The sequence below is a fragment of the Daldinia childiae genome (genome assembly GCF_008694065.1).
Source record: "Daldinia childiae strain JS-1345 chromosome Unknown Scaffold2, whole genome shotgun sequence".
Lineage (NCBI taxonomy): Eukaryota > Fungi > Ascomycota > Sordariomycetes > Xylariales > Hypoxylaceae > Daldinia > Daldinia childiae.
In genome coordinates this window covers 6,639,547-6,664,534 of record NW_022984643.1, presented here as the reverse complement: position 1 = coordinate 6,664,534, position 24,988 = coordinate 6,639,547, and the positions used below count along the sequence as shown (strand labels likewise).

Below are 24,988 nucleotides of genomic sequence, written 5' to 3'. Positions count from 1 at the left end.
ACATGTAGGTAGGTAAATTAATATGTATGAGGAAAAGAAAGACGGTTAGACATGACGCAACGTTTGTAGCTCTAACACCGGTTTATCTTATCATCACGGCTAGCTGAAGCTAAGGCTGTAAAGTACGGTACATAGGTACCTTGTAGCAGTACATAGCACTTCCCCTACCGAGGTTGCCCCTCTAATGTGCCCCTCCGAGCTACGGCTTAAGCTTAACTTTTACCTTGCATGTACCCTTTATATGTACCTCACAACCTAGCTTCTCTTACTTCCTACTTGCGACAGCTACTTGTATTATACCAAATTAATTTCCTCTCTGTACATACCTACGTCTATATCTCGGTATATAATCCAATTGGTCGCTTGTAAATACCTTAAAGGTTACGTACTTCCATATACAATGCCTCCTAGACCACGCTTAAAACCAACACATACCCTCCGCTTCCTATCTCCAGTCGTCTGTCGACAACCCGCGCCTCGAGTAGAACCCTTTGCCTCTTTCAATAGCAAATACTCGAGTCGCAATTCCTCTACCGCGGCTCAGTCAGTTCTACCGCCGCTCCCGCCTAGTAAATGGTACTCGGACCTCAAAGCGCGAATTGGAAAATGTATCATGTTCGGCTGCACCAGCGACCAGGCACTCCACGCCGCCGCCATCCTGCGCGTCCTCGGCACGGAGTGGCGCGAGCTAACCGCCGGTGCCGAAGGGTTTCTGACGGGTGGACATAGGGGACTTGAGAACCAGCAGGTTGTGTGGGGGGAGATGGACAGTTTTGTAGGTAGTCCGTCCGCAGTACAAGAGTTTAGGTACCTGTATAGTAGTGGTAGGAGAAGATGCGCTGACGGATAAGTAACGATGGACAGGGCCATGTGAATAATACCAATTACATCCGGTACGCCGAGTCTGCGCGCGTCAACTGGATCATACACTTCGCAAGCGTAGACCCTGCGAACGGGACGCTGTGGAGGGAGCTTATGACGCCGAAGGGGACGGGGCTGATTATGAAGTCGATTAAGGCCGAGTATAAATTCGTACGTCCAGTACCCCCTTCTCTCATCTGTCTGCAATGAACAAGACGATCGATACTAACGACCCGCAGCCCATGACCTACCCAGACACCATCTCCGCGTACCACAAGCTGCGCTCGCAGCCCTCAGCCACCGACACCTCGCTCGTGCTCGACTGCGTCATCCTATCGCACCGGCACCAACGCATCGCCGCGCGCACGGAGGAAGACATCGTCGTATACGACTACGGGGCCGCGCAGAAAACTTCGGTCCCGGGCTTCGCGCTCGGCGCGTTCCAGGACGTATGGCGTCGGCAGGAAGAGGAGACGCGGGCGGCTAGGCGGCGCATATGGGAGCTTGTGAAAAAGGTCGAGGGGCTCGAGAAGGGGACTTGGGATAGCCCGGGTGCGGTGGAAGATGTTGGAGGGAAGGAGGGTGTTAAGGAAGATGAGTCTGGGATAGAGGGGGTTGTGGAAGATGTTGTTGGAAAGGGGGAGGTTGAAAAGGAGGTCGGAAAGGAGGTCAAGAAGGACAGCGTACCTGCTAGCACAATTGTTAATAAGGTACGCTCGTTGTTTTAAATTTTTCCCCGGGGGAAGCGTTCAAGATGAGAGGGGTTGGGTATTAGAGGGAACACATGTGTTCCCTTGAGCTTGAGGTGTTACGAAATTAATGAGGCTGATGGCGTGTGGTGGCGTCGCTGGAATGTTACGCAACGCCTATGACTCAGAACTGCGGTGACTTCGTGGAGAGCCTCTTTTCTTTGCGCTTACAGCAGATTCCTATTTAGATGAGAGATAGACTTATGAGTCTTAGATTCGGCAACCTAGCTCGATTGCTCTAGGACATGTATTCCCTCTATATACTTCTATCCTCAAACCATGTCGAGCCCACCCTGTCAACAGTTTCTGTTACACCAACATCCAATATTACAAATGAAAGCAGAGGTAGGGAACACATGTATCCTCGAAAGCTTTGAGGCCTTGAGATCATAAAATAATTGTCAAAATAGGGCGATGGAGCAGAAACACCACATTACTCTTACGTACTATACGAAGAAGGAGACGAGGTCCTACCTAGCATCGGTAGCGTTTTGAAACACGACGTCGCAAATGGCAAAGCGAACAAGCCTCTACATATATTACTTATCCACTCACTTTATCGTATTGACTGCTTGAAACTTCCTTCTGTGGGAGATGGTTACTTAAAAATTAGTCACACATTGCCTGTCCAGCCTAAGCCAAATTATCATCGCAGGATACTATCCACAGGAATCGACTTCACTGAGGTTAAGCAATGGCTAACTGATTGTGACAGCGAACACAAATGTTGTAGTCACTCCAGCGATTTGGAACCTTTTCTGCATGGTCTTAAGTTCATCGACTGCAAAACAGAACGCGTTGTTGATGCTCGGAGCGATTGGGAGTATGTAGCATTGAGCTACGTCTGGGGACAGAAATGTCAGAGCGAGGCATCGGAGCATAAGGCATTCCCACCAACTGTCAAGGATAGTATACAGGTTGTTCGTAATCTGGGATTGCGATATTTATGGGTTGATAAGTACTGCATTAACCAAGCAGACGTCAAGGAGATGCAACATATGTTCAACAATATGGGCAGTATTTATCAAAATGCACTCTTCACAATCGTCGCCGCTGTAGACACCAGCGATGACGGCCTGCCTGGTGTTCGGGAGGGCTATCGAGATTGGGGAGTTGAAAACTCGAGCGATAGCACCTGGGACGTGGGGTTTGAATCCCCTATAGATGAGTTGAAACATTCCCGTTGGTATACAAGGGGTTGGACATACCAGGAAGGAATACTATCCCGACGCTGTCTTATTTTCTCAAATACCCATGTCACTCTCCGATGTTTGGTGGAAGGATATTATAGGGAAGGCTGTGAACGTTCTATGACGGGTATGCCGGACTATTATGAAGGCTTTTAGTGGAAGCCTCTTGAACACCTGTGGTCTGCTCACCTGAAATACATAAAGGCAGGTATTTTTCTTGAAAGGCCAGAAGTTTCTATCGTCAAACACATTGACAGCTACATCAATCGCCGCCTTACTAACGAAGAGGATATGCTTTGGGCATTTCTCGGAATCTTTAGTATTTATAAGGAACCGCTATCCAGTATGGGCATCTCTCATCTATTCGGGCTGCCTATTATGTACCGACCAGCCGACACAGCTGGACAACACTGTACGGTTTTCCTTAAGCACTTTGTCCATAACATGCTCTGGACAACTCGACGGAGCCGCCTTCGGCGCGTGCCTAAAGTTCCATCGTGGACTTGGGCTGGATGGAGTGGTTTTGACGGAACAATCTATCCATCAGGAATTGGTCCTAATGAAAAGGGGTTACTGTGCGGTCACGCTCTAGAGCTATGCGGACGACAAGCACTCGATTGTGAAGTGCATTTCCACAGAGAAGCGTTGGGAAATCGATTGGTAGATCTTGAAGAGCTTATGAACTACATTGTACAAGACCTCCCAAAGTACGCTATTGATGAATCACATAAAACTGTGGTTCTGGGCGATTTGGATCCCGCGATCTACTGGACGGGATGGACGACTAAAGTAAGATTCTCCGTTAAAGGGGATGGAACTTGTATCCTCAAGGACGAATAATCTCTCGACGAGGAAATATATGTAGAATATAGGAAGCATCCCTTCTTCATGCCCCACGGAAAAACTAACACTGAACTAGGGACTGGTATGTGGATGGTTGTTGTGATGCGTTGGGATGGACCTGCTCAGTATTGCGGACCGACCGACTGTCTTGTCCTCACAAACGAAAGCCAAGATTGCTTCTCACGCATTGGGATGATCGAAACGCGATGGGATAGAATCAACTCAGACGAAATTAGTCCCGATACGACACAAGTTGTCAAAAACGGTAGGACGTTCACTCGAAAACAGGTAAAAATAATCTAATATCAACATACTAATTCATGACACGTGATGGAAGAGCCTACAATGATACGATGAAGGAACTAGTTGGTTATAAATCCAAGGAGTCTCCTATATATCTACTTAGTAGTCATTCCTTTAACTGCCAATATAAATCTATATTCACACAATATGCGCCTAGTTTAATTTCGTAACTGGACCTTATTAAGGTAAATATTTACACTATGACTATATTCTCTTGTAATATGAACATGAAATTACAAACTAGAGTTATATACGACAAGTCTTATAGACCATATAAACTGATAGAGCTGGCGTTATAGTTTTCGTAGTGTCTACAATAAGACATTGATGTTTAACATAGGTTTACTATATAAGAAAAATAAATAAAATAAAAAGATTCATAATGAGTTAAGGAGTTATGGTATTAATACAATAGCTTAATTTACTGAGTTAGAATTTTTAAATCAAGTTCTAGCACAGCTAGTTACAATGATTGTATAGGAGTATTCTTCAATGATAAGACCGTATTTGCTTGATGAATAAAGTACAAACGCTGTAGACTAAATTTGGTATAGACAGAGTTCTAATTATGATGCTTCTACCAGATTGAAGCGAGATAAAACAAACATTTTTCGAAATATAAACCCACCATGGCAATAGTCTATACACGCTCTAGACGGTTTCCCACGGGATGCTGAAACCTGATCCAGCTATTAGATCAGCGTAGCCCACCGTCTAGCTCCACCTGATAATCTCCAAAGGCGCGGCTTGTCATTATTTTGATCTTGGGCGATCTGGCGGTGGCGTTGCCCCTTGACCATGTCTTGGACTTAAGCTCAATTCGATCGTCCCTTAATTCCCCACGGGGTACTGCCTCTTGTCATCTGCGTCCGGACACATCGACCTATCCAGTAGCGCCTCCGACGGCCTCACCTCGGCCAGCAACTCCGACTATTTCTCGGCCCTCTTCATCGCGATCAAGAAGTAGGCAGAGTCGAGGATTTGCCTCGCAAGGCGGTCAAGTGATGTTTTTGGGGGGGGTTAGCCGAAGTTATGATAGACTTGAGTGAAATTTCATGAAGGCGGCGAAGCTAGTAAGAGTCATGCACCCTCGCCAATATTTAGCAGATCTCATGCGCTTTCCTGGCCCGTCTCCTGCGTCTATCACAAAACGACTCCAAATTTTCATACTTGACTTCTGGGAATCTTGCTCAAGTCTAAGCCAGACTGGGCACACAATGCGTAAGGTTGAAGTCCAGACTTGCATTCTTATGCCTCCGTGGCTACTGCACACCCCTTCCCGGGCCGAAAGGAGCCCCCGTAGCCTCACGCAGACCAAGGAGGTAGAATCACTTCCTAGATAGTAAAGAGGTATCCTATGAGGGTTGAATTGCTAGCAAGGACAGCCGAAGCGAGCTTTGGTGGCTACCAATCGGCCGAGGCACCCGAGTCCAAGGTGCAGAAGACTGCACTACGATGTTGAAATAGTCACATGTTAGCGCGGATCATATCTATAATAGCCAGCGCTATAGATGGGCCCAGCTAGCAGGATGCTATAGGGGTTGACGGGATATTCCTTCTAATCTAGTTTGCCATGGTGAAGATAGAGTTTTCAACAATATACCCATCGAGATCCTGGTCCGAACTGAATATGTCACCCCCAGGGCTAGCCAACTAGCTTTCTATCAGCCGGTATCAGAGGTTTCTAGTATATCTTAGTCTAATTAGACCCAGCGAGGACGCACGGAATATCCCGTTTGAGGATATTTGGAGGCTAGATGTTTATGGGAAGTTGCTGAGGGAGTTATATGGTTACAGCACCGCAAGCACAACCGTTGTCATAGGCATTGATCGATGTCTCAAGCATGTTTAAGATCTACGAGTTGTTGCTGTTCACTATAACGGTTTAGTCAGGGACTATGCAGCTACGTCAAATCAACCATGCATTAACGCACATAGTATGTATTGTTATCTCAGTAAGGGGGTTGGGGTTGGAGTTGGTAAGGCCTTTGATTTTAGAATCGTCGTGTGATTGGTGTGTTTTCATGTATGTTTGTTTCTCTTCAATTTACTCATAACAATACATACTTTAATAATTTAGACATACATACATGCATTTACCTATCCTAACGTGAATGAATGAGCTTATCTGATGAGTTTACGCCTGTATGGTTCGATGCTGGGCCGTGAGACTGAGTGAGCCTGGTATGCGTATTTCGATCAGGAGATTCACATGGCGTCAGATCGTTATAAACTGTTAGAGGCGTCGTAAATGCTTCGATGCGGCGCAGTCGGTCATTAGAACCAGAATGGATTAGTAGCGTTTTCCCAACTGCCGCCGCAATGGAATCATATGTATATGTAGGATATAATCATGTGTAATTTGCGTGTATCTAGATTAGGTATGTACCTTATGTTATGCCTCGGTCTTTTAGTCTGTCGATTTGGGCGCCCCTTATTTCAAATACATGCATTAGATGGTTAAACGAAGAAGCAGAAGCGAACCCCAGATTTCCAGCCATCGCAAGTCCCGGCATGGGGAACTGATCACGGTTATATGATAAGATTGGTGGATAAACCCCATGCCTAATCGAACGAATCCTAGGATGACGGGCCCCGTTTCGAGATACGCAAACCCGGGGAAAAGGCACCGAAAAGGCATCGCATCCCATCTTCATTCGGGCCGACGCGTTCATGGGCTTATTGTTCATGGCGCGAAATGCTAGGACTACCATGGAGTTTAAATATGCTTACTATACAAGCGCCTCTGGCAGTTGGGTCTTTATTTTGCGGGGGAGTAGGGACGGGTTAGCATGAGGGAGGAAATCGGGGGAGAAAAGCTGGGGTTCGCTTGAGGTCTTCTCCGCATGGGCCAGGGTTAGAAGATGGTAGAGTTGGTGGATTACTTTTACATAGATAGTGTAATTAGTGAGTGTATCTCACTATAGTGCCTATATGCTTTGATACGAGATGAAGTTTCTCCTGAGGTGTGATACGAGTGAGCTGAAAATAATAATAATATTAGAAAATAAATAACAGCTTAGCAGATGGCAGCTATGAAGATATCGGGCAAGTCAAGCCACATTTCGGAGTTAAGGTCACATATAGAAACAAAAGTGCTTTATGCTTTATTACGTATCTTTACCGACGACTGAAAATGGGTGCCTCGGCCGAGAAACTTTCCTCTTTTCGCTTGTGATTTGCGAGCTGGCAACGGCATTGGAAATTGGGGCAACACAAGGCATAGGCTGTGTGGTCTAAGCGGTACTGTATTTCTTCGCACTATGTATGAACGTACCTGTTAATGCTGCTGGCAGGATCGTCATCCATGTTTTCCATGTCACGTATCATGCATATTACATTCATAGCAAGACTTTCTTTAACTACTCGCTCTGTGGTTCTAGTAAGCTGCTGTTGTGCGACCTCCTTTCAGCGCAATCAAGTCACGATGACGACTCTTCGTCAAACAAGACGACTGAATGCGAATGAGATGCGGCGCGCAATCAGCTGAAATACTGCTATTAAATGGTAGTGGCGGTATCAGCCCACGGTAAAGAGAGGGGTGGTCCCGAAGGTCTGGTAACGCATCTCGCGAGATATCACGACATACAACCTATTACGACCAAGCAAACCATTCCCGGGGACTGTCGACGGCATGTTATCGTGTTAGACGAGCACTCCAAGATGCCAAAAAAATAAAAAATCCAACCTCCGCCCCTTTTCTTTTTTCGCAGATTTGGAGATGTAGATCCCATTGACTAGGCGCGGAGAAGACTTGCTAGAAACAGCTGTTCTTTGTTTCGTGATAGTTAGTAGTTATCTTTGGTGATCATTCACCGAGGGTAAGGCTTAAAATATCAATGCTGGTCAGACGGGTAAAGCCGAATACTGAAGGTTACGAGCCCATGTCGCGCATTAGGGCTCTTTGTCATTCAGCTGTCATCCTTCGAAGCACAATCCTCCCCATTTTGGGGTTTGAGTCTTGATATAGTTTCTTATTATGGGATTGTCCGTCCCTTTTTCGTCTTTCAACGTTTGACCTATCCCGTTTCAAAGCCAACCCTGGCTGCGGATGTCACGATCCTCGATGGATGGATAATCTTAAGGTGAACCTCGATAATGTTAACGGGGAGAAGCGGCTTACATTACATAGGTAGGGTAGGGGATGGTGGGGGAGGACATGGATGACAAGTCCACTAACAGATCTATGCGAGCTCCAGCCCTACGCGAGAAGCTACACAGTAATCGAGATTGTTTAATTCATCAAGACTTCATATAGATATCATGATAGTTGTGAAGGTAGTATTTAACTACTATGTTTACTATGTAATCTTTGACTAATTTAGTCGCTATGTATCTCTTTCTAAATAATATTCGGATAAACGGGAAGACATCCAAAGAATATTCCATCTTGTTTTCCTTTAACATTTAGATATTGAGTAATGATGGGCGATCACTTGGCCACCCACCCAATGACAGCGAGGCAACCAACTGCCTACAATACAACGTAGCATCTGGACACCTGCAGCACTCAAAGCCTGTTCTAAGGCTATTTTTGGTACGTTTGGCTCGTTAGGAATCGCGGGAGATCACCACCATCAACGCCCGCAAAGAAATATGGCGACATCTATTCGCTAACAACTCTCTCGCTTCGACTGCCTATCGGTATGTCCAAGAAGCGATATTAATCTAAACTGCTTGATATGCCTCATTGTTTTTTTTTCTCTTATTCGAAAGAATGTTTAGCGATTTGTTCCATGCAGACGGACATTCCAACAACTCGGCCGATGGGTTGCGTTGCGTTGATTGCGGAGTGGCACAAAAGTTCGCGTTTTGCGACGCTGGCACTTGGACAATCCTCCCGTAAATTTGTAAATTTGCGGACATTTCTCAATTGATCGATTTGATCGATGATGGTTCCTCACCCCCATTTTTCCTCTGCCTCCCCATCTGCCGTCTGTGGGTTCTTAAGCAGTGTGTATGCAGTCAGCCTCATATCTCTACCTCGAGGTAAATATCTATGTATGAGGTACAGATGCACGATTAATAAGAAACAAATCGGTTGTTTTATCTAGGTAGTTGACTATTGGCATAGCCCTGCAGACGAATATGGCAGCGGAGTAGGCGAGGTTTGTTCAACATCAATAGGAAGGAGAATGGTTACAGGAACAATATCGAATCCTCTTTAGAAGCCTTCGAATGTCAAGTAACCTGCCCGCTTTTTTTTCCCCTTCATTTTCGTCCTGGCAACCAGACAGCCTCAATTTTCTTGTTAGTGCCTATTCACGTTTAATAATATGGTAGGCTAATGTTATGCCATTGGGGGTCATTCTTTACAGCGCTCGGTATAGATTGTATGCAAGCCATCATTCAGCTCGATTCTTTAATTCTAAGAGTAGACATAATATTCTCATATATCGTATTACAGATTACAGATTACAGATTACAGTATTATGTAAAAGTAGAACACGAGCCTTTTGCTGAGGTTATCGCTGATGACCCGGATTCGTCGTCAGCATCCTGGACATTCCCCAGGTCTCACCTCTAGCAAAGTTCGAGCTTCTTACTGCTACCGTGCGTGCCCTTTGTTTTTTTCTTTCTCGTCTATCCGCTACGATACGCTGTTGACATGCCTATGATGAATACTCCTGAGGCATTTGGCGAAAAGTCAACGAGTGGCCAATTAGATGATGCATACTACATATGGCCACTGTTAAATTATATTTTTTATATATTTCAATGCTAAGGTTCACATGCATATTGCCATAAACTGAATGCATGTTTCGTCACTATTCGGACAGGTTTCCTCTCTGAGGTTAGGTACAGTTTTACTACTGCGTACTTACGGTACTGGTCAAACTGGGGGAGGCTTGGGGGTGGATTATGGGTGGATGGTGGATATGTGGATGGAAGCGGATAGGAGGATATCGGTGGCTGCGAGACAAGATTTAATAAGTCGACACAAGTCATTGTCTCTCATACATCCATATATACATCCATACGGAATACACAATACATATACACATAAAGTAACATTCATAGTACAGCCACACAGTGCCGTCCTTGTTATTTCGCCAAGGCTCGCCAGGAACAAAACGGTGTTAGCGTCACTCTTCGTTTGGAGTTCGGTATTCTACTTAATATTACTATTACTCATTTCTTATACCAGAGCACAACGCCATTCGCCGGAGACGTTTACCTCTTTCGGTGCTGCTAGCCCGAGTCAGGATAGTAACATCGGCCACTCACAGTGTCTTTTTTTTCCTTTCCTAGTCCTTGCCAGGTTCCTGTCTCGTCTCTTTGCCTCTGTGCCCTGCCAACCCTTGCCTTTAGGCCTTCTTAGCCTTCTTAGGGCCCTTAAGCCGCTCTCATTTCCCTTTTCCCCTTCCTACTCTATTCCTACTAGCCGGGGAACCCTCCTCTATTATTCTCTGTCCTCCTCTGTCTTTTAGTCTTAGCTTGACCCGTTCGCTAAAAAAAAATCCACCATCCCATCCGCCCGTCCTAATCCCCATCTTTTTTCTTCTTACCTGGCTATTTGCTTCCCTCTTCTTCCCGTTTTTTCTTTTATCGTTCTAGTGTCGTGATCTATTTTGACGACCATCTCTTTCTGTTTTCCAAACTCTCTCATTCTAAACTATTATCGTGACAAGAGTCATCTGTTGCATTCTTTTAGTATATATCCGTGTTAGTGACCAACAAGTCGGCCTACCCACTTGGACGAACCCCGGACGCTCGAATCCCCGCGTTTTCCCAATGAACGTGATCCCTCCCGCCTTTCTTTGAGCGACGGGCCGATTAAGCACGCTTGTGCAGTTGCTTCACTCCAGATTCTCTCCGCAAATACTGCCGTGTCCAGCATTCGCTCTCCACACGAGGCCTTGGTAAACATTGGATAGGCTAGATTTGGAAGTAGTTGAAGAAGACGGCGTGTAACATATCAATTATCAGAGTGGCGCATTCGACAGTATCGACTTTATCGAAATTCGAATTAATTAGTCTCGGTAAACTACTACTAAGAGATAGGAACGACAAGATGTCGCAGGCAGTAAAACGGGCTTGCGATGCTTGCCATCGACGAAAAGTAAAGTGCGACGGCATCAACCCGTGCCGCAACTGTGCTTCGGCGCAGTTAACCTGCACATACAATGCGATACCCCAGAAGAAAGGACCTAAGGGTTCGAGAGCAAAAGTTATTAGCGAACTCCGCGAGACGCAACGACAAACTAGTCTATCAGCAAAAGTTCAGAGCCGACTAAATGGAATCAACAGCCCACCATGCAGCCCTACGTTATCCCCGACTCCTGGTCTCTTGGCTAGCGAGATGGCGAAAGAATGTATCGAGTTTTTCTTCGCCAATATGTACCCGATTATGCCGATTCTCCACCGACAGCGACTCGAGCAACAATCTATGTATCTCGATTCAGGCCTTGACACATATTGTCTTGTTACGTCTTTGTGCGCTTGGATGATGTTTCAACCTGGAATGAATGTGCCCGGCGCCGACCCTCTTCTAGAGCATTTACCTGGGGCTAACATTGCATCTGGAATGGTTTTGATCGAAGAGACGATTCGAGTACGAAAAGGATACGAATACCAAGAATCGCCAACTTTAAACAGCCTTTGCACCAGCTATTTTCTCTTCTGCTCTCACTACGCCCTCGACATGCACGACAAGGCCTGGTATTATCTTCGAGAGGCTACGACTTTAGCTCATATCATCGGAATGAACAAGGAGGAGACGTATTTGCAATATGACAATATCGAGGCTTCACGACGACGACGTCTCTACTGGCTTCTGTTTGTAACAGAAAGGTAATTCCCCAAATCATAACAAAATTGCGTTTAGTATTGTTAAAACTAACATTTTAAAAGGGCATATGCTCTACAACGTGGTCGACCCCTGACGCTCCAGGCTTCTATTAATCTTCCTACCATGACTGATGACCCAACGGATCCCCTTGCACCTCAGTTGAATGGATATATACTGTTGGTAAATCTTTTCAGGCCGTTCGACGATATGTTTATTGCCTTCTGGAATAAGACTCGTAGCGAGTCCTCACCATCATACCTCAGTGCTTTACAGAAGCAATTCTCGGATATGATTCCGCCGTACATGAACGTTCAGGATTCCGACTTGCGAGCGAACCAGCAATGGCTTAAAACGGTTACGTGGCATTTGAGCATGCAGAATGGCTGCTCTCCTCAGGGTAGCCAAGATCAGATGCAATTGCAATACCCTATCGACATGACACGAGATTTAATGTCGATGACATCTCAGTTCCAAACTCAGAGCACCGAATTACTCGGAATGCCCCTTGTCGCAAAGTTGTTAGAGATCTCATCCGCATTGATCGACGTCCTATCAATTTTACCCTCATCTGGCGATCCTTTCAGTATGGGTCCTCGAGAGCAACTTAACTCGCTACTGCAGCTCCTATCAGTCCTTCGTAATGGAGATCATCATTTCCTCCCGCTTTTGTTGAACAAGGTCCACGATGTCTTACCTCGCTTGGCCAATCCCATTCTTCAGCGCGCTCCGGAAAATGCTTGCATGCAAAACATCGATATTTTCGATGGATTCGGCAACGCTGGTATGGCTCAACCTCCGATGATGGATTTCAAGACAGAGCCGTATACTCCGGGTAGCATGCAGCATATCCAGGATATCGGGACGGACTCGGCTCACTCTAACAATGGCGACGATATGAAATCGCCTTTCCCCATAGTTAGTTCGCCGCCAGTCATGTCCCCAGGCGTAGACTACCACAACGAGTTCAACTCAATCCCTGATATAATGAGTCCGATGGGACAACCATCACAGCAACACTCATTTAACCAGCAAGCGCCTCTGAATCCGCAGCAACCACACCTCCAACATCAACACCAACATCACGGCTTATCACATGGAATGAGCCAGAACCATACCACGGGCAACACAATGCAAACAGACATGCATACAAACCTAAGCCACGGCTTAAGTCAGCCAACTAGCATGGCGGGAATGAGCCAACAACAGACATTACCACAAAATCCACAGTTCAGTATGATAAATAACATGCTACATCGTCAACCTCAGCAAAGAACGAATAGCTTCATCATACATCCGCAACACCAACACCAACCGTCGCAAATACCGAGAACAGTCGGCGACTTCCACGCACTACAGCGAGCGAATTCAGAAAGTGTCTCGATGAATACCTTAGGCCTCGGCCATATAAATCCTGAGGTAGACTTTAGTGGATTAAGGTAGTAACATCGGAACACTACTTCCACATGAATGTCTACCCCCCTCAGACCTATCTTGAGTCATAACATTATATCTTATATTATCATCACCTACTTTTGTCCACACGCGGACCTGGGTTTCTTCTGTATATTGTTGGAGGGATACCCAACACATTAGCCCGCGAGTTGCGAGCCATACCGTTACTTATATACGAGCGACGAAACATCGCGCTTAGCCCACTTGAGATTTCAAATCGGGAGCATAAAAGCCATCTACGTTAGTAACTTGGGATATCAACCGGGCTATTCGAGTTTTTTTGTTTTGGTGTTTTTTTTTTTTTGAAAAATCTTTTTTTGAATTTTCATATTTTTTATGTTTCAGGGGAGTTTAACGAGGTGTACGGAACCAGCCGGTGTGTGCAAAGAAAGAAACACCGCGCGTGTAATATCTACATGCCAAGAACACCCGCCGACCTGTCTACGAATAGGGGAGGCGGGGCGCTACGAGAGGAGGACGAACGCAAGTGATAACGACTAGAAAGGGGAGGCGGTGGCTATTATGCCATATGATGGGGGGCTGTGTCCCGATTACAACAGTATTAGCTGGAAAAGCTCCGAGAGCGAACGATGGGGTTGAAGGATATGAAATGAATGGTGTACAGGTATCACCGTGTTAGGTTAGGAAGACTTATAGTCAAAATACAGTAAAATAATTAATATGGGAGTGTTTTTTTTTTATTGTGACTTTCTATGATGTGATAAGACATTGGGGTTGTAGAGTTACATCTCTTGACATAACTGTATGATAAACTATATGATAGTAGACTTTGGAGATTTAAAGCTAGGTTAAAAATATGACAGGTAAACTATCTAAGGTACTTATATAACTTAAGTGTTTTAGTCGAAACCTATAGCTTTAGGGGAAACTCGTAATTTAGTCTTAAGGGGCTTTCTGATAATTGATTATTACTTGATAAATCCTCGCCCTTTTCTTTGCTATGTCTTGATCGTTTGGAGCTAATGTAGGGAGCCGAGGACAATTAAGGATTGCAATTAGTCAAGTGAATCTTTTTACCATGTAAACCTCTAAGTCTTCTACTACTTAACTTTGTCTTAACCTATTTAAACTTAGATATAAGGAGATAGTGCACCTTTATTAATAGAAATAGTTTCATGATACCCTGTTAACCTTAAAGCTTATATTTTAGAAGTTGTATTGAAACATGATACTTAAAAGCCATAGTTACCTGTTAATAAAAGTGGAAGTAACGCATATGAAACAAGATTAAGCAATCGCGGGTAGAACCACACTGTCTCCTTTAACGGTCTATCCTCAAGGTTGGGTACCACAGACCCCCACATTATTTAATTCGCGACGCGCTGCAGGGAGGCGCGTCAAGATTCAATTAGCTGATAATTTACCTATCAGGGCAATTACCCCAGATGTGTTCTGGCACTTGACCTACTTTATTCGATCCATCGTCTGCAGGTAAGGAAAGAAGCCGTCGCGTACATGCATTGCAACCTTCCCGCCAATCCGACAAACAGAAAATCTACCTTAGGTACCTCTTCTACCTAACTTAAGGTAAAACATGTCTAACAACTTGGGTAAGACTACCTCCTAATCTACTTAATCTAGTACCTAAACGTGTAACATTAATGCTAATCATTGGTATTTCTATCATTCAGACTCGAATCCAAGCTCTGCAGCGGCCCAACCCAATGCTGACCAACTACCTCAATTATTAACACCCCTATCAGAACCTCAATCGTGGTCCCACCTTGAGCTACCACCTATAGCACAACCAGAGACATGTTCTAGTAATCAAACCCCATTATCGCAGCCTCAATTATGGCCCAATCCTCCGTTGCCCCTATCGCAACCTCAGTCGTTGTCTTCAGCCCTACCGAATCCTCATGGAGAAGCATATGTAGATAACCAAATTCCCCAGTCGATCTGTTCAATACCTCCACAATATCCCTATCCTTACCAGGCCTGTCTGCAAGCAGCCGTGCTCCCGTCTCAGCAATATACTTCGGTTTATCCAACGTCACAACCGAGTTCAAGTCTTGTAGAATCTCAAGGCGAAGAAGTCGCTCAACCTGCCCCAAAGCGACGTAAAGTACGAACTCGTCATACAGATGTGATCAGTTTACTTAGTGATGACGACGAAACACCTACCTTGACAGCTGAAACTCCGCAGAAGACTGCTACATCTCCAATCTTCTTTTCGTCACCATCATTAAGCCTGAAACCTAGTTATCATATGTCTACAGTCGATGATTCGAGCATGTCGAGTCAGACACTAACATCTCTTTCTCCGGTGCCACCGAGTCAGCAGAAGGCAGTAAATCCCGACCGTGTCGAGGAACCTACGCTATGTCCAGAACAGGCTCGCCTAGTTGAGCTGATAGCAAGCGGGCGGAATGTATTCTATACCGGCTCGGCTGGCTGCGGTAAATCAACAGTACTAAAAGCCTTCACGAGACGTCTCCGAGAGATGGGTAAGAATGTTCGCATTGTTGCACCAACCGGCCGAGCAGCATTGCAAGTGGGTGGATCCACGACTTGGACCTTTGCAGGCTGGACCCCAGATCATCACAAGCGCACACTAGAGGAGTTGAAAGCAGCCGCACATGGGAAATTTGTGTCGAAACGGTTCAGGGAAACGGACGTCCTTGTAATTGACGAGATTAGCATGGTGGAAAACCTACATTTTGAGAGGCTAAACGAGGTTATGAAAATAGCACGACCTAAAGTGTACCCACCCGCTCGACCTGCATTCGGAGGTGTCCAGATGGTTGTGACAGGGGACTTTTGCCAACTACCTCCTGTGAGACCTTTTCAACACTGCATCGAATGTGGATTTGAGCTAGTCGAGAAAATGACTGTTAATGGCAAGGTCCACATTTGCAAGCGACGCCATGAATATCGCGACGAAGATAAGTGGGCCTTCCGGAGCAAGGCTTGGGCGGAGTGCAATTTTGTTCATGTCCACCTTAACACCATTCACCGGCAGAGTGATGAGACCTTTATCCGAATATTACAAAAGTGTAGGATTGGACGACAACTCAGCCCAGCCGATACGAATCTCTTAATGGACCATAAGTGTATGGTGCACCATGCTACTAGACTATTCGCTACTAGGGAGGAGGTTTCTAATGTCAACAAGCGGGAATTCGAAAGGTTGAAAACCGTAAACCACATTTTCTGGTGCTATGATAACTTCATATGGCGGCAAACTACCCATCCGCATCTAGGTTGGAAAGGCATGAGGAAGCCTAACGGAGTTCAGCCAGAAGGCCCCTTACGCGCTCTTGATGACCACCGTTTCGACGAATGCGTGCAGCTCAAGAAGGGTATGCTTGTAGTTTTGCTCGTTAACTTGGACCTAGAGTTGGGCTTGTGCAACGGTAGCCAGGGTATCATCTGTGGTTTTGAGAAGTATGATCCCAATAAACTACCAAAAGCCAAGGATGGAAATAAGGATCCGGAGAACAAGATATACGGCGATCACGCGGCGATGAAGGAAGCACAAATTAAAAATTTCATAGATAGCCCTGGTGCTAAGTTCAAGACATGGCCGATAGTTCGGTTTCACAATGGTCAGGTTCGCACCATCTATGCGAATTGCTCTATTACAGAGCTCGGGGACGAGAGGCCGTACAGTTTGCTTATCCGGACGCAGATTCCTCTGGCACCCGCCTGGGCGATGACGATCCACAAGAGCCAGTCATTAACGCTTGATCGAGTTATTGTCAATTTGTCAAAGGCGTTTGAAGAGGGCCAAGTGTACGTGGCTCTATCGCGTGCTACCGGACTTCATGGTCTTAAGATCGAGGGTAGTTCGAAGGGGCTGTCAACCGGGCTAGGCGGGAATCAGGAAGTGCAGGAATTTCTCCGCGAGAAATTCGGTGATTTAGAAGGCGTGTTGAGTTCTTGAATTGTAGAAGAAGGCTACATATTACCTAGGATAGGACTGGAACCCGGCTGGAATAGGGGATAAAGGATTGCCTCACGGGCCATGTTGGAATCGATGTAGATAATAGGTTAGGTACCTAGGTATATTCAAGAGGCGTTTGTGTTTATTAGTGTTGTAATATAAGACTGGTGCGATGTCTTGTGGCTTGTTTTACTTATTTAGGCTTGTTGTTGAGCTTCTAGGGGCGTTCAGGGGTAGAAGTATATTTACTATGGGGCCTTTTGCTGGTGTATTTACGGATTATATTTTAACTTCTTCGCGGCGACTAGCACTCTATACATCCACTAAGGCTACTTTTGAATGTTATATTTATAAGAGGTAGAGTGCATTTGATGAGTTACATCCTCTCGCTGTATATATTTATTATATAAATCTTAGTTACGGTAGAAGCAGTTACTCCATATGTAACAACGGTAATCTGTTGATACTTTTTAGTTCCTTTATAACCACGAAGACTCGTCCAAGCTAATGTCTACCACAATTGTGATACATGCCATATTTGGAACAGCCTTGTTTACTGGTTGGTCCGCTAGACGGTGGCTAAGAGACAGCACCCCCACTTCCTTGAGAGCATATGTATCAACGGGTCTAGGGTATCAGACAAGCAGGTTCTGGGAAGCTTTTATATTTATAAACGTATAGAGGTAAGATGAAGATTAATAGGAGGACAGGATATATTCTGCAATCTGCCCATCCGTCCGGCCTTAAGCAACTTCCAAAATCAAACGATGTGGCTTTAACGTAGGTAGGTATCGTATACATAGTTCCCGCCCGCCCCGCATTTTGTCTGTTTTACCGTTAGTCGATAGTGCTATGGATACCTTCTAAGGGATGTAAGAAGAGGTAGATTTGTGACAGGCTAACCGGTGGTGCACTGAGACTAGACCAGCGCCACTGAACCGGACTTGGGCCCATCCGGGGAACTGGACAAGTGCTATATGAGGGGGTACATAACGTTACACATATGCGTATGCTACGCGCATGTCAAAGTAGTATTTAGTTTAAGATATTATAACTATGGTTGCTTATATCTAGGTACTTATAGAGCGTTATCAACTCCTGAGCCCTTGGTAGGGTTAGATGTTTTCGTATTCTTTCAGTTCAGGTACTCTACGAAATATCTGTTAAAGAGGGTATCAGAATGCGTGTTAGTCTACTCTAGGGGTTAACGGCATTGGGCCGGCAGACTTTGGAAGATTTTAAAGGACCATACACACACACGGTGATGTCAGAGCGCATTGCTATTGAATTCAAACAGCAAAGTTGAGGCCGCAAGCAAGATTTCGTAAATTATTCATATCGAATTGTCCAAGCTGATAGGCTTACTCGAATTAAAACGCGGGAGGGGGAGTAAGCAGTATCAAGTTATATAGATATTACATACCTGAGATCTGCACGCTTCCTCACGATCACGAGACTTGTTGATATTAAGAATATGCGCAGGAGAAGGGTTATTATCACATGTCTGAGGTTTTTTGCTGATGTTGGAGGATATCTATATATATATCAACACCAGAATCTACAATCTTTAATATCCGATGCGGCCCACCCGAAGATAAGTGTATGTATGGTTACTCCCGGGACTGCCGAGGGACTACCGGAGCGTGGATGTAACTGTTTTAAAAACGCAGAAAGCATGCGTGGCAGAAATATGATGTTGGCTTGGGTCGACCCGATTGCGGCCAAAGGGATCCGTGTTAAGCTTGCGGGCGGCGAACTTCCGAGCCTTAATCTATCTTGAATATCAGGAACCCAGATGCACCATGACGATCATTCATCCTGGCTCTTGCGCCATCACCTATAATGATAATAATAATAATAATTATTATTATTATTATCACGCCTTAGCTGCGAAGTTAAGCTTTGCTAATCGCCCTTAAGCCGCTGGCGATCCCTTTGGACCCTTTCTTGGATCCCTGGGCAAATCATCCGGGAGGGTCCCGTCCCCCTTCCCCTTCCCCCCTTAGTCATTTTCCACCCTGGGAACTACCTACCTATGTACCTACCTACGAGCGAGACATGTCTCGGACTGCTTGTCGCATATTATCCGATCCACGTCCCGTCCTATATTCATAACTTCCACCCGTGGGTCGCAGACGACAAATACCGATAAAAACCACCTTGTCGGAATGTCTAGATCGATATCTGTCTGATCTTTGCTGAAACCCCGACGTGGCCAAGTCTGCCCAGAGACAGGACAAGATCTTTGTAGCTAGATTGTGACCGGGGATATACCAGAGTGGCCATTGACAGCACTGCGCCCCTCGTTGGCGCATCCGAGTATCGAGGATGATAACGTCAATCTTGCTGTTGATCCTATCCATAGGCATCGCAGCAGTATCAGCGCTGCCGGCATCATCGTCTCTGCAGCCTCGCCAATCGTGGACTTTGGGCTACTGGGCGCACGACTTGACAGAGTTCGGATGTAAGCCCATCATATTCATCTGGGCGAAAGCTACCATAGAGCCTGGGAATATGGTATGTTACCTCAAGCGCAGTAATGCGTAGGCGCGATGACATGCCGAGTACACACTACTAACAGACTTCAAGGGTAACACGGTTGGCCCGCGGCTGTCCGATGGACTGAAGGCGCTGTTTGGACCCGCCAATGTGGCCACTCAGGGGGTGGATTATTGGGGGTTTATAGAAACGAACTTCTATCCTGGCGGGGCGCCGCCTTGGGGGATCTTCGATATGCAACTGCTCGTGAACGCTGCGGCGACTTGTCCCGACTCTAAGATTGTAGCAGCAGGTTATAGGTAGGCAGTTATCTCTTTCCCCCCCCATTTCACCTTTTGTGATAGTAGCTTCTTTTTAGATGCCCGCCTACCCCCTTTCCTGTCCGACGTCAAGTAAACAAGACTAACAAAATCCCACAGCCAAGGAGCAGCCCTCACGCACCGGGCCATCGAAGGATTAACCCAGGAGGTGAAGGACAAGATCGTAGGTGTGGTAACTTTCGGGGACACGCAGACGTGGCAGGACGGGGGCCGAATCAAGGACTTCGACACGAATCGGACACTCATCATCTGCAACTCTGGCGATCTCGTGTGCACCGGCACGCTATACGTCTTCCCAGTACATTTCGACTACGTCAAGTGGGTGCCTACCGCAACATACTATCTCGCCGGAAAACTGCTCGAGGACGCCGCTGTAAGGCCCTGGCCAAACGGGAGCTTTGTATTCCCTAACGTGACGGTCCCGGCTTCGCTTCCGCCCATTCCGCCGCCGCCTCAGCCGTCTACCGCGGTTCCGCAGTCGCTGCCCCCGCTACCGGTTCCCGAGGGCGTTGGCAGTGTGAATACAGACGGCTGATTTATCTAGTATGACGACGATGGATTATAAAGACCGCGTGGTAGTTAATAGAGGATGTTGTGTATAGCTTGGAGATGTCCCGGGAACTCTACTCGACGCATAGATTACTAGAGGTGCATAGTTACGGGTAGAGTCTAGAAACGGCGGCGACCAATTCGTCGTACTTGGCCCCTACGACTTTTGGGTAGTCGTTACATAGCATGAAGACTAGAATCAAGCCATAATCAAGAGCATATTTCCTAGTATCTAGTATTTGTGTCTCTTCCTATGAAACATTGTCAACCAAGCCGCGCAAAGGTAGTTCCGTAGAGAAGCAAGAAAACCTATCCCTTCAGCCCACCGTACTATTAGAACAAAACTATCCCGTGATAAAAGACTAAACAGTTGCTCCCATCTAATTAGGTACCTCTCCTATCACCACTTACCCCATCGACCCCTTCACTCAAGTCCTAAGCACCTCCCAACAGCCGTAACAAGAGTCCCCTCCCCAAAGTCGAGTCCACATCACCCAACATTCCTCTCTGTCAGAATCCAGCCACTGACAGCGCACTCGATATAGCACGACTCCCTCTTAATAACAAGCCACCGACGATCAATGGAGCAAAGGAAACAAATACGCACAAGAATAGCCTGTTTTTTTTTTCTTTTTCCTTTCCCCTCGGCACTTGTCGAGCTCTTTATAGCGCCAGAGACGAGTCGCCACATACCTACTTTAGGTATCTATGTATGTAAGTAACGGGGGTCGGTTGCTGAAAACGTTGCAACTTGGCGTTGATGCCATATCTGCGCGCGGTGAGGTGATTCCCCTATCATATCCCTTGTTAACCCGAATTGGGTACCTAACCTAACCCAACGCATAAGCAGATTCGCCGTTAGGAGCTCAAAATGCGTTTATGGAATTACTGGGGATACTGGAAATATCGATATCGAAGAACTTGAACTGGTTGATGCTGGTGGGTTGGCTGGTTGGTGATATAATACTATGAGGCGAAAGCGCTGCGTCGAGTCATGGTATAGTTCTCTTGATAACGACATTGTGTGTCAACTAATGCGTATTTTTCCAAGTGCTACAAAGTTTCGAATAGCGCATCGTATATTGAAGTTTCCATGGATATGATATACCAAAATCATATTGAGACTGAACATTTCCCATCATGGAATCGCAAAGGAACTTCACTTTGTTAGATTTAGGAGTAGCCTTAGAGCGTCTTGCGCTATTTCGACGGCTAGCGAGCAATAACAACTATAGGGTATCGCGGACAACATTATTGCTACTTACTATCCACTATCAAACCCCTGAGCTCGTCAGATACACATATGCTCCAACAGTTCCGAATCGCCTCGGGAGTTATACACAATACTTTGCCATCACCCAGTATCAAACAGTCACAACCCCTATCGTCAAAAACACGTTACTAATTACAGCCATAATATTTAATATACTACTAATCGAACTCAGCCTATCCATATCAACAGCGCGCCTTCAAACACGCATCGATCCTTTCTACGGAACAACTCAAGTTAGGTACTTAAAAACCGCAACATCATTCATCATTGAATATACCTTGCCCCTATAACGCCCCGATTGACTAAACGCCGCATCGCTCTCCTCCTTCCTTCGCCTTGGAAAAAAACGAAACCACCAACAACAGGTATGTGTGTATGCAAGTTCTTCACATGGCCCCTGCCCGAATCGCCTTTATAATTCGAGAGGAGAGAAAAGGTATGCTACAAGAAACAGACGTTTTATATCCTAGATTGTAAACCCTATTTCTTGCTCTTAGCGGCTCCTCCGTTGCCACCCATCTTGACTTTTTGAGCCTATTCAAACCGTTAACCAAGCTCTTCTTAAACTTTATGTATTTCTGCAGGGTATCACTTACGTCTTTGGCAAACTCTAGACTCCTTATAGTCTCATTCTCATTCTCCTTAAGCGGGCTCACCATGACGAACATCAGTGTCCGGCAACCCTTTCCTAGCGACGGCCGTAGTAGTTGGGTTAGAGTGTAAGACCGGAAGTCTACACCTTCCGTCTTGCCCTGACCTAGGCGTGATAGTACTGTTCGTAGGTAGCTTAGCGAGGAGTTGATCTCGACACCTTCCCGGTAGATCTGTTCACCACGCGCCTTGTCAGGGGACTCGGAGCCCGCCAAGTCGATGAGGTTTAGGGTACCCTTTCGAGTCCTGATGATTTCGCCATCTTCGTTCTTCTTGACCCCACGGATCTTCAAGACTAGGATGGAATGCGAACGCGACGACCGATCATTCATCGCGGTTGCGGCAGTATGGCGGTTGTTGTCTGCCGTCCTAATCATTTCATCAAGGTCCCTTTCTTCCTTCAGGAGCGTGAACGAGTGGCCCTTGATATTTAACTCTTCACTGATTGGATCTACTGTGAGTGGCTCGGGCTTCGCGCTGCGAGACGCGAGCAGGTCATACAACTTGTCTTGATAGACCTCCAAATAGCTGCCCTCGACCGTGTATTCCCAGCCTAGTACCTTCAGTCTATCGACCTCGCTGAAGATCATATCTTGTGTTCTGGGGATGATACCGTCCTCCTTTCGACTCATCGTGTACGTCTTGCCTGACCCAGTTTGGCCGTAACAGAAGATGCAGACCTTCTTGCCATCCATGACGGATTGAACGAGTTGACTAATCTCGTCAAACACGTCTTTATTGGTGCAGTTGTCGTCGAAGACTCGTTCGAAGTTGAAGTCTTTTGGCTCACCAGCAATCATCTTGCCTGGCATTCTGAAGTCTTCTCGTTCCGTCGGTATGGTTAAACCGTCGATCTTGTCCTCGTCGAGTTCGCTCATTCGTGGATTGAATTTGATGAGAGTATCGCTCGATTTGTCTGCTGGGGGCTTGATTCGGCACATGACACGAATATTTCCCTTGAGTTCTTGTACTTGTTCGAAGAGTTTGTGCCGCCTTTCTTCTTCCTTGATGAGCCTATTTCGCAATGCGTTGGTCTCCTCGTCGATCTTCTTTTGTGCTGCTTGCTCGATTTCTTGAAGTCTTCGTTCGCATTCTAGCTGGATGACTTTGTTCTGTTCTTCTAGGCTCTGGATACGCTCCGAGCTGATGTCTAGTTTCTGACTTAGAAGACTGATCTGTCCACCTAGATGGCCCTTATCTTTGGAAAGACTTTCCTCAGCATCCTCGGCTCTTTTTCTGAGCCGATCAATCGTCTTGAGGTTTTCGTCGATATGAGCCTGGAGTAATCGCTGCTCCTCTTCTGATTTTCTCAATGTGTCTTCGAAATCTCGCATCCGGACAGACTGCCTGTCCAGATCTACGTTGAGCAAGCGAATTTCGTGTTCGTGATCCCGCTTCTGTCTCTCGAGGACACTCCGTAACTCCTTATTCTCATGGGATAGGTTGTCCAATCTGGCTTCTGCCTCAACGCCGCATTTTTCTTCGAATTCTTGTTGAAGCTTAGCGACCTTGTCCATTTCCCGCTCATAGTCGTCAACCTTGGTCCTCAACTTTCTTTCATGATCTGCGATTATTTCTTCGCAGTACTTGTCATGGCGTCTCTGCTGATCCTGGATATCAATGTTGAGGTTGCGGACTTGGCGCTCTGCATCTGATAGCTTGTCCATAAGCCTTGCCCTCTCTATTTGCAACTCGTTTCGTTGGTCCTCTAAATTTGCCACTGTTACGTCTTAGCGGATAATAGAACCGTGGCATATTGCAACACGATGACTTACCTCTCTTCTTCGCGATTTCGAGCTCTTCCTTGACACCAAAACTGCTCTTCTCGGTAGCACTCATGAACTCTTTCAATTGCTGAAATTCGCTGTCCATCTTGCCAAGCTTCTCTTCGATCTCGGATACTACATACCCGGTGGTGTTAGAATATTTAGACAAATACGGTCCTTTTCTAGGTGATGGTGACATGGTAGTGATTGGGGTCTTTTTGATATTATTCCAGTGTATTTCAAGTTGATCCAAAATTTTTCTAGCTGGGGTTGTAGGGACCACTTGGTCCGTCTGGGCTTCTTCACCTTGTGCTTGATACAGGTCCACGGTACTTAGCCTTTTACGTCTGGGGGTTGTCTGAGGGATGGCGGTCGTAAGCGGAGGGGGCATGGCTGGGTTAGAATTCGCTTGATTCCCTTGTATTTGGGTCTTCTGTTTGTTGAGTGATAGTGATTGGAATCTGTTAGATAGAGAGACTTCTCTATCTTGAGAGAGTGGCTCTTCATAGGAGATATCTGCAATATCTGCAATACCCTGAATAGAATGGGGCTTCCGAATCTTCTTGCCAGGTAATTTGTTGTAGCTAGGCTTTGCGCGGATGTGCGCTACGGGGGGCACTGTACCATTGTTGGTTTTGGTTTGTCCTTCCTCACGTGTACCCATCGAAGTTGCAGGCCGTCCAGGTTTCACAGCCGATCGTGTTCGCGAATGCGAGTACTGTGAGCGGGAAGAGGGGCGATAGCCGGAGTTTATACTTGCAGCGTAACTGCTTGTACTAGAGGAATAGCTGCTGGTCGAATTGTGGCGGGATAATGAGGAACCGTTGAAGCTC

At 46.1% G+C, this 24,988-nt stretch overlaps 3 protein-coding genes across 3 annotated transcripts; 2 read left to right on the top strand and 1 right to left on the bottom strand.

The window, feature by feature from the left end:
• Positions 1-400: 400 nt before the first annotated feature.
• GL218_02622 (ATP-dependent DNA helicase PIF1) lies at positions 401-17,097 on the top strand (the record flags this gene model as incomplete). Its single annotated transcript, XM_033579152.1, has 7 exons — positions 401-775; positions 865-1,032; positions 1,101-1,571; positions 8,502-8,590; positions 10,952-11,740; positions 11,801-12,726; positions 15,296-17,097. The coding sequence occupies 7 exons, from the start codon at positions 401-403 to the stop codon at positions 17,095-17,097; spliced, it is 4,620 nt and encodes a 1,539-aa protein (XP_033437858.1).
• Positions 17,098-19,425: 2,328 nt separating this feature from the next.
• Positions 19,426-20,451, top strand: GL218_02621 (putative cutinase 1; the record flags this gene model as incomplete). The annotated part of the gene is made up of 3 exons (XM_033579151.1): positions 19,426-19,614; positions 19,687-19,895; positions 20,016-20,451. The coding sequence occupies 3 exons, from the start codon at positions 19,426-19,428 to the stop codon at positions 20,449-20,451; spliced, it is 834 nt and encodes a 277-aa protein (XP_033438750.1).
• Positions 20,452-22,218: 1,767 nt separating this feature from the next.
• Positions 22,219-24,354, bottom strand: GL218_02620 (Kinesin-like protein klpA; the record flags this gene model as incomplete). The annotated part of the gene is made up of 3 exons (XM_033579150.1): positions 22,219-22,272; positions 22,335-24,109; positions 24,165-24,354. 3 exons carry the CDS (start codon positions 24,352-24,354, stop codon positions 22,219-22,221), a joined length of 2,019 nt encoding a protein of 672 aa, XP_033437860.1.
• Between the last annotated feature and the right edge of the window lie 634 nt (positions 24,355-24,988).